The 9,393-nt window shown below is 48.8% G+C and overlaps 1 protein-coding gene across 2 annotated transcripts in view; it reads left to right on the forward strand.

The window, feature by feature from the left end:
• The window catches only part of LOC144165232 (uncharacterized), a 28,846-nt gene extending 19,663 nt beyond the window's left edge, over positions 1-9,183 (forward strand). For both annotated transcript variants that reach the window (XM_077695352.1, XM_077695353.1), the window contains 5 exons: positions 2,922-3,147; positions 3,632-3,762; positions 5,440-5,501; positions 8,273-8,413; positions 8,969-9,183. In XM_077695352.1, coding sequence (XP_077551478.1) covers positions 2,922-3,147; positions 3,632-3,762; positions 5,440-5,501; positions 8,273-8,413; positions 8,969-8,972 — 564 coding nt within the window. In that variant the 3' untranslated portion in view covers positions 8,973-9,183. The remainder of the gene's footprint in view (positions 1-2,921; positions 3,148-3,631; positions 3,763-5,439; positions 5,502-8,272; positions 8,414-8,968) is intronic.
• The last annotated feature ends 210 nt before the right edge of the window (positions 9,184-9,393 follow it).

Genomic DNA, 9,393 nt, shown 5'->3' on the forward strand with positions numbered 1-9,393 from the left:
ATGTGTGCTACTTGCTGAACAGCAAAGGAGACAAATGCAAGAGAGAGAGGTAGACAGCACTACTCAGCTCACAGCTGATTTTTTATTGAAAAGCAAATGCGTACATAAGGGCTTTGGTCAATACCCATATGATGGCACACTATTCAGATCGTAAAAAGCAAAACCTGCTCGAAACCCACAAGGTGTTGCAACTAATTCATTTGCGGAGTGATTTGAAATGAAAATTTTCTGTGAGCTTCCACGCTTACACAGAGCATACATTTTTTATAGTGTGCTCTTGAGAACACTTCACAATATAGGAAGTAATTTTTGAAACACTCTAGATATTAATGCTAGTTCTTGTGGAGTGTACAGCATGGCCACAATGCGATGAGCACAGATTGCGGTAGCTTCACGAGGAGCCGAAAGAAAGGACACGCGACCATCAAGCTGCCATGTTTATTGAAAGGTAATACATGCAAAGCGTAAGATAATAGCCTGTAAGTGCTGCAGCACACTTGGTGCCTTCTGGTGGCCGTTTATTCCAACTAACAATTAAGTCAACCTCAACGTCTTGTGGGTTTTCTGCACAGTTCTTGTTTTTGTTCATGGTCGGCGTTCTGAGGTCACGATGTGAAATCACACAGGTGGTATTGGTCAGGGTATTTACGCACGTGCTTTCTTCTCAGTAAAAAATAGTTGAGTCCAGTTTACCTCCTTCCGCGTATGTTTGTCTTCTGCAGTGCTCCTCACCAAGGTGTACAGAAAATACTAGATTAGCCAGTGATTTCACTTGTTTGAAGGCCTGGTTGATGGTTGGAAAACTCTCTGCTGGTTAGTGTGGTTGTCAGTTTCATGAGACAGTTGTAATAGATCTTGGTGGCAGCTGGAAATGCTTTACAATTGTCCCAGCTGAATGTGCTTAGTTTTTTTTAGGATTGGGGCTTCCGAATGGGGCCTTAATAATTATGGGTCAAAGTGCCCGAAGGTCGTTCTTTATGAAAAGCCAATATATTTACACTGTTCACAGACAACTTTTGTATCAGCCGTCTCACTGCGCCTTGCCGAGGTTGAAGTCTTAGCTGTGTTGTTGCCTATCTTTTCTTACATTCACTTCAAGTTCCAAAATCCTCCCATTTAAGAAAAGTGCCTGCAAGAGGCATAATCTAGATTCACAAAGACACCATTTGTGTTTATAGCTTAACCAAGCTTGCATGCTTTAAAGGGAACAGCCTGGTGATAATTAACAACTTCTTTACTGCTACCTCTTATTTGTGTTTCTTTGCTTTCTTTTTTGGTCCTTTGGCACCAATTACTTTGAGCAGCTTCTTTTCCGATGCACTGTGTTTGAGTGTGCTTCTTCTTCATCCTTTCTTCGCCTCACTTTGCGAATTGCGTCAGCGAGCAGACAGGCGCCTGCGACGGCCTCTCTAGAATCGGGGTTCTGCACAGCTGGTGTGCAACGCCTGCTCTACTGGTCTGTGCTCATTTTTTTTGTGGTCATGCCCTTGTGCTGTGGCTGGAGCACTTTCATTGCCTCGGTCGTGGCTGGAGCACATCTTGCTGCCTGGAAGCGGCCTTAATGGTTGCATCGTCAAGGTCGGATCTGTGAGTTTTGAAATGCCTTGTGCCCTGAATGCTGCTTCCTGGCCCCTCATTCTGACGTGCTGACTACATGGGCAGCAAGGGCATTTAATGTCTTGCTTTGCATTTCTGCGAGGATAGGTTGTCTAATGTGAATGCGTTTTGAGGTCTGAGTGAATGAGGCCAACTTCTCTGGCATACATCAGGGGCGGTATTCTCGTAACTGTCCCTTTTGAAAACGTCCCTTTTGCGTCCCTTTCATCGTGACATAACTTCCGGTTAAGAGGTGGACGTTGGCAGCATAGAGAAAGGTTGGCAGTAGGTTTGCCGCGCTTGCGTTACGTCACTTCTGGTTGTTGGCTTTTAGCCAATCAGGACTCGCCAAAAGGGACACTTTTGAAAGGGACGCAAAAGGGACAAAACTCGAATACTGCCCCAGGTGACATCTTGGCTGAGCAGCCATTCATAGAGGCACATGTGGCAGTTAGTGCAGGTAATGTGGTTGTGCTGGAAAAAGATTGTCAATTGATAACTGAAATTCCCGTCGACTTTGTTCCTGTTTTCAAGCAGGATCCAGCCTCCTTTGATTTTTCCTTCTTTCCGGATCCTTTCATTTTTGTTGGTTTCGCTCGATTCTTAACTTGTTAGATGTCGCCTTCTCTATTGTTTTGCGACGGGTGCCTTCAGTGGCGTGTCTGTTTTGCCCATAAGGTCTCCCCTGAGAGATTCAATGAGCCTGTGCATGTTTTAGGTTCCGGGGTGCTGTTGTGGTGGCTGCCTAGTGCGGTTCTGCAAGTAAGGGCTTTTGTCAGCTTCTCGTTGGTTTCAGCATGTCATTTATCAGCGCCACACTGGAGCCTCGTAGCTATAGACACAGCAGCTTCGATGTCTCTGCTTCTTGAGCGGGCGTTATTTTGGCAGCAAGCTTCCGACTGAATGCATGATGGCCTTTTGGACTGAGCTGTAGCCAGTTCAACTGCCTTGAGACTTCACTTCGGGGGTGGGCTATGCAGCCTAATTTTGCAATTTTGCTCCACAATTTGCTAGCTATTTTGCTGTGTAGGTCACGTGGTGTTGCTCGACATCCTGGTTTCGGCACCGTGTAGACGAGCGTCTAGGTAGTGCAAAAGAGGTGCCCGTCGTAGAAAGCCATCACACCATTACAGAGAGCTGTTGTGTGCAGCCAAGTTGCTGCGCCTTGTCTAGTCGTCTCGCGTGTGTGCTTCATCCATCTCGCTTTCGCTGAAAGTTGTAGCGATGATAGTGTTTATGCAGAAGGAAGGGAGGAACTTTATGAAGTTTCCATAGAGCCTGTGGAGTAGAGTTGGTTGAAGTGTGTGTGGTGCTGTGCCCCTCAGGGAGACGACAACGAGGGCGGCCAGAAGAAGAGCAGCAGCGTGGGGGAGGAGGAGGGAGGGGAGCAGGTGCCGCTGCATGCTGAGCCGCCCCTGCACGATGACGACCACGATCCGGAGGCTGAGGAGGACACCAAGGAGGAGGAGGAGGACGAGCCGCCCATCGACCCGGGGCCCCAGCGCGCCACCCCTGCTGCTGCTCTGGTTGAGGGGGAGAACGAAATGCTAGGTGAGGGCAGCTTCCCCCGTGGATGGAGTGGGGGGGGCTGGCCGCTCGAGCATCCTGCTGTGGGCTCCAGGCATAGCTGTGCAGCTGCAACTCCAGGCTCTGCTGTGTGCCCCCAATGATTGGCCCAGCCCACAGGGTGGTGGGAGCATGTCAGCCAGCTGAGTGGCAATGTTTGGCCACTTCTTTCGCATGGGGTCCTTGCTCACGGTTCCTTGAGCACACATTCTTGTGCACACCTCTGCTGTGTGTGTGGCTGTGGGTGCTTCATTCTTTGGTAGCAAAGGCTGCATTTGAAGAAAGAGGCAAATACTCTAACCAGGGCTTGCTTGCAAGTTTCGTTTGCAGGTTCGCAATTTTTTAAATCCGACTAAAAGCCCAGTTGAAAGTGCGGTGTTGTAGATTACTCGGTAACCGTGATGTTGAGCAGCTGGCAGGGACGCTGACCCGGTGTGTGTGCCTTCCTCTTGTGGGGTGCGGCGAGCAGGCGTGCGCAGCCCGGTGCCCGACTTCTACGACCTGCACCTGCAGCTGGAGCGTTCTCTGTCAAGCTCGGACACGGAGTCCCTCTGGTCCAGCTGGGGCTCGGGACACTCCCCCGGCAGGAGGGCCAACAAGGTGACACTCACTCTCGGTGGAGTAGCGGGCACCGAGTTCATTTCAATGCACACCTGCCTGTCGCGAAAAACAAACAAACTTAACACCAAATATGGTGGGTCAGGCCTGATTTCTATCATTTATTTAGGTAGCATTTATGACGAAATTGAAAACACAAGCACTATCGTTTTTTCCCTGCACTTGGGGAGGGCAGAATGCCAAAAGTCCTTTGAAAGACAATTTTCCGAGGGAACAAGGAAGTACTCCAAAATGATCATCATTGTTGGGGAGCTACTGCCCAGCATTTGTGTCCCCCACCGTACCCTCTTTATTTAAATGTGCCTTCAATCGTTGCCGTGCTGTAGGCACGACTTTCACTAACCTGTACTAATAGTAGAGTGGGGTGGTACCTGTGCTGCCATTCTTCTAAAGGGTTTTTTAAAAGCTTCATATAACTGCAGCTGCAAGTGTATAAAACAAATTCCAAGTGTGACAACTATGGATGAAGGCTGCTTAGAATGAAACAATTCAGAGGCACGACCGCTTACGAATGGCACTGTGAAAGCGTTGCAGCCTATTTGAAACTGTGCGATACTCCATGATTATGTCTGTTTTCACAGATGGTTACAGTGGTGTTGGCTGGTAGTGGTTGTGGCTGCAGCGAGTTCAGTGGTGTGACGATAGTGGCCGCATGACTGTTGTTGCACCTTTTCCCGTCCCTCTGTTACCATGGCTGAGAGGGCGGGACAATGGGCTGTGCTAGCCCTGCAGTATGCTACTGTCCTAAACATGCTTGCTACATCCCCGAATAGCATTGTCGCATTAGCCGTGAGTGCAGGTCTCTGACACGTGTCTTGAGTCGAAGGATGCGGAGCATTTATCAAGTCCAAGTGGAGGAGACTAGGACTGGAAGTGGTGCAGGGCTATTCAAGCTGATCTCGCATTCTGTATGCCGCGAGATTAAATCTTAGACCCAAATTACTGAATTTCCTTTGTCATTTGCATTGCACTGGCAGTCTTTTTTGGAACCACTGCTTTTGGAACTACGCTGACGCCAGACTTTCGTGTAAGGTCAGGTGGTGGTGGCAGTGGCTGGACTGCCATGTTGTCCTATAACCACTGCTCAGAGCATTGTTCTGCACTGGCTTATTGGTACCGGAAGTTGTGGAAGCAGACAAGGACCTTGTGAGTTGTACTGGTAATATGGTGGACATTGCCACTCCTTGGTGGAGCAAGGGTGCCTCTGTGTGTGAACTGAGAGGGCTCTTCAAGTTGGTGTTAGGATGCCTTTGATGCTTTGAGTGCAGTGTACTTGTTCCCTCTGGCAAGGTCTGTCACAAGTAGCAGGTGCTGTGGAAGTGAGCTGTATTCCTAGAGAGCTGACAGAGAAAACTTTGTTGTTTGTGTAAAGCATGGTGGTCAGACTTCCAGAAATATGAAATGCTTGCGGTGAAGCAACATTTGCCTTGTAGATGCCTCCTGCGTTGCTTCTTTATGAGAAAGGAATGATAACTAATGCATTTCGGTTAAGATACCTGAATGTATTAATGTTGGATTATCTCAGTGCTTTCTGGCGGAGCTTGCAAGCGACATGTGGGATAAAATGCGGATGCGAGTGGTGCGCTTTTTTAAAACGCCGGAGCAATTTGAGCTGTAAAGAGCACTCCAGCCTACTTCCTGTGGCACTTTCTTTTTTAGGCTGAGGCACAGATTGCAAAAATAGTCAAGATGCTGATCAAGAAAGAGCCCAACTACACTGAGTGAGTGCGCATCTTTTCTGCCCTTCTTGCCTCTTCAGGGTGTAAAAATTCCAAGTCAAGAGATTTCTTGTTTGTGTGCTATGACTGTACAGTTGCTTCGAGGCAGTGCTGTGGAAAATACTGTGGGAGATTCTTTTTCCTTTCAAAGTGATATCATGCTGCATGCACAAAAAACTGTTAGAAATGTGTCATGCTTTTGCTTATGTAAGCTTTACTACGTTCTGTGCATTGGAAAGTGAGTCTTCAGCTTCGCCTAATGCCTCTGTTGCTTGAATTTGACTTGTGCAGTCAACTGAAGTTTCACATGACAGTTGTGCTTAGAACCAAAGCGCACTCCTCCGCCCGCTTGAATATTTTCAATCCTGCCTTTTTTTCTACTCCTTGCAGACTGATTGGTCTCTCAGGAACTTTAAAAGCAGTTTGGCTAAAGTATTGCCTAAAAGAAAGGTGGCAAAAGCGGGATCACAGTGTGGGGTGGAGGAGAGAACGAAAAGGTCACGTGCACGTTGTCTTTCAGAAATCGCATAATCTCATGGGCAAGGCATGGAACCGAAACTAAAGCACTGTGCTGATCTTTGGCATCAAGCTTAGTTGCTCGACTCATCGCAAAAAAAAATCAACAGTACGAGGGCAGCTGCTTAGGTGTTTGTCTTTACTGAGGCAAGGAAATTGAGAGGCATTTGCGTATTTGCAAGTAGAGGCCACTGTTTTTCCAGCTAAGCTTATGTTGACTCACTCATTTTGCGGAAGCTCATAATGTTGCAAAAAACCAAGCACCTCAAGATAAAAACATTTCTTGTGGTCTGAATCAAACCTGGCACGCCAGGAGATGAGCAGCTAATTTGAAGTGGGTGTGCTGCAGACTCGCATCTTTTTCGCAGTGCCATTGGCACAGATGCTGCTGTTGGATGGGCTTGGGTTTGGTTAAGGGTTGGTTGGGGGATTTTAGCTTTGGTTTGGTTTATGCTGACTGGTGGCAAGCTTCGTATGCCCCCTGCTCTTTTTAGGGGAAAGGTTGGTTAGTTTTGTGTCTGTATTGTGGTTAAGAGAAAGGTGTGGGCAACTCGGCTGGCGCGGGTATTGTCGCGCAGCCCATCGTTAACTGGGCGGAGTGCAATGCCTCACTAGCGGGGAGATTGTGGAGAGGGAAAGCTTGGGTGATGCTTAGGCAGGTATTCCAGCAGTGGCCACAGGAAAGCCTCCTCCTAAGCACTGCAGACAGACCTCCGCTCATGCAACAAGAGCGTTAGCACAGCGGACTGGGAGCTGACTGCACACGCAGGCAAGGATGTGGTGCACCATTCCTGGCCGGAACGAATGCGCACCAGCCCAGCTTGGTCCCCGCACCCACTGCTACTAGTATAGCGTATGCTAGCTGCTATGCTAACACTCCCTATTGAGTCCCCTCGTGCACTGCTCTCCTGGTGCCCTCTTCGCTCTTGTGTCATCACTCCACTCTCATTCTTGCCCGAGTCGGACAGTGCTGAATGACAGGCACAGGCACTTTACAGCTGTGCTGCGAGGATTCTAGAATTGAGAATTGGGTTTATAGCTAAGCGCTTTGTCATTGGTTGTGACCGCTTTCAGCGATATAGAAAGCTGGCTGGCACATAGGCTGCAGTTAGCAAGCATTACACTCGTGCTGTTAAGGACGGCTACAAGCATCGCATTCTTGGCCACAGTACATTTTGGCCCAAATCAGAAAAGCAATTTCGAAACTTGTTGGTGCATGCTGTGTTCACTATGGTAGCATATCCTCATATGGGGCAAGAAAGCTTTGTGAATATGGCACCCGGTCGTAACTCGGCTGTCAAGTGACAGGGCTCATTCACTCTCCTGGAGCCCCGCATTCACGCGTGCACATGGCTAACAGCTTCGTGGCCCTGCAACTGAGGAGACACTTTTCGTGCCATGGGTAGTGCAGGCTGTTTATGTGCCTAGAAACTACATTACTAGATACGGATGTGCATACACTACTAATGGTGTGCATATGAAAAAATGGTTTGTCAGCAGCATTTGTCATCATGTTAAGATTTGCGCCTTGCTCCAAGCAAAAATTTGTCCTTTTGTTTTGCATGCTCATGCATTCGTAGGTGCACATGTCTGTAATTGTCATCATGACCTACTGCTCATTGACTGGAGTTTGACTAGTGTGCCAGATTGCAACCCTTCTTGTCACGAGCAGCAAAAGGATGCCCCTGACAGTCATGTTAGGGAGAAAAGTGAGGAGTGCGATTCCACTTTCCTAATGTACACTTGCCTCAGTTGCTCAGTGGCGAAGGCATTGTGCTACTGAGCCCAAGGACGTTCAATTCCTGGCCATGGCGGCCACTTTTCACCTGTGTGCGAGATTTTGGCGCACGTTAAAGATCCCCAGGTGGTCTAAATTAATCCGGAGCCCTTGACTATGCTGTGCCTTATGGCCTGTGATTTCAGCGTGTTACACCCCATAATGAATCAACTAAAGGCAAAGAATTGCCGGACAGAGCCCTGTTTTGTGAGTGCTTCATGCACCCCAACACCGTCTGTTACATTCCATGTCCTTACCAAATCATGGAAAAATCTACCCCTGAATCCTGCGAAAGAATTGTGCAATAACCCAGCTGTCCTTTGTCTCTCAGAAATTGTTCATCAGATTCAACAAATTTGTTTGTCACTATAACTTCTGTGCCTGCACTAGGATCTGCTGCTGCGATGCTAGAGTGGCGTGCTTGCTGTTTCAATGCATGATGCCCGACCGATCGCCTCCCCCCCCCCCTGTGCGAGTGCAGGGCAGAGATGCGTCGCTGGGTGGACGAGGTGCGTCGCCTGCAGGGCGGCTTCTCCCGGCTGACGTTCAACGCCATTGTGGCCATGGTGCTGGACCACATGAAGAAGAGCCACTGCCTCCGCCGCCACGCCAACAACAAGCGGTGAGCCAGGCTGCTCTGCGTGGTGCCTCTTGTGTCCCTTGTTTTTCCGCTGTGCTTTTAGAACCTCCGAAGTATGTGCCAGCTCGCCCAAACAACCACTCTGTGAAAGCTTACTCGGTACAGTCTAGTCCTAGAGATGTAATAGTAAGCGACGGAGTGCTTCCAGGCAGGAGGGGGGAGGCACTGGCAAGCAAGTGGTATTTTCTTGCAATGTTAAGAAGGGGTTTGGCAATCTCGCCGAGATATAGTTACCCGAAAGTGCACAGATTTATTTAGGTGCCCTACCTGCTAACTTGGTACAGTCCTCGAGAAGGAATGTCGCCGAGCAACACGATTCCTACCTGGCATCCTCACCACTTCTGCCGATCCGGTCTATGCATAATGGCAGACAAGCAGTGTCGAAGGGAACAAATAACTCTGCAGAGTATGCAGAAAGAAGCAGCTTTCCTTTAATGTGAAGCTCCTGGCACTAGTGCTGTGGTGGTTCTCTGTGGGGCTTTTGTGTGGGGGCGACTCCCTCTCAGACCCAGTGCTGCCTGTCGTCCTCCTTTCCAGGTGAACGGTGAAGAGTTCCTCCAGCCTCCGAGGACCGCAGCTCCCGCCGACTTCTTCCCCCAAAGGCTGCAGCAGCTTCGCAGCAGACTCCCTTTCTTCCCTTCCTTTCCTCCCCCGTGTTGCATTTTCCTTTTTTCCTCGTCTTCCCCATCGTTTGGATTATGCATTGACATTTGTGTTTCTTTATTGTCAATAAAATTGGCTCAGCTTTTGGCAGCACAGGCGTGCAGTCTCGCTGGCATGGGTACTGTTTGGCCGAATCTGTTGTTAAGGTATCACCAGAGCCAAAATGATGGGAGCTAATCAAGCTTTCATATTCTGGAATTTAAGCACTGAAAAGTCTAGTGGAGCAAGAAGATTAAAATTGGCATCCAAATACAGGCTGTGCGTTGCATGTGCACCTTTCCTAGGAGCAGGTAAGTGAA

The sequence above is a fragment of the Haemaphysalis longicornis genome, unplaced genomic scaffold (assembly GCF_048455015.1).
Source record: "Haemaphysalis longicornis isolate Haplotype H1 unplaced genomic scaffold, Haemaphysalis longicornis Haplotype H1 scaffold_14, whole genome shotgun sequence".
Classification (NCBI taxonomy): Eukaryota; Metazoa; Arthropoda; class Arachnida; order Ixodida; family Ixodidae; genus Haemaphysalis; species Haemaphysalis longicornis.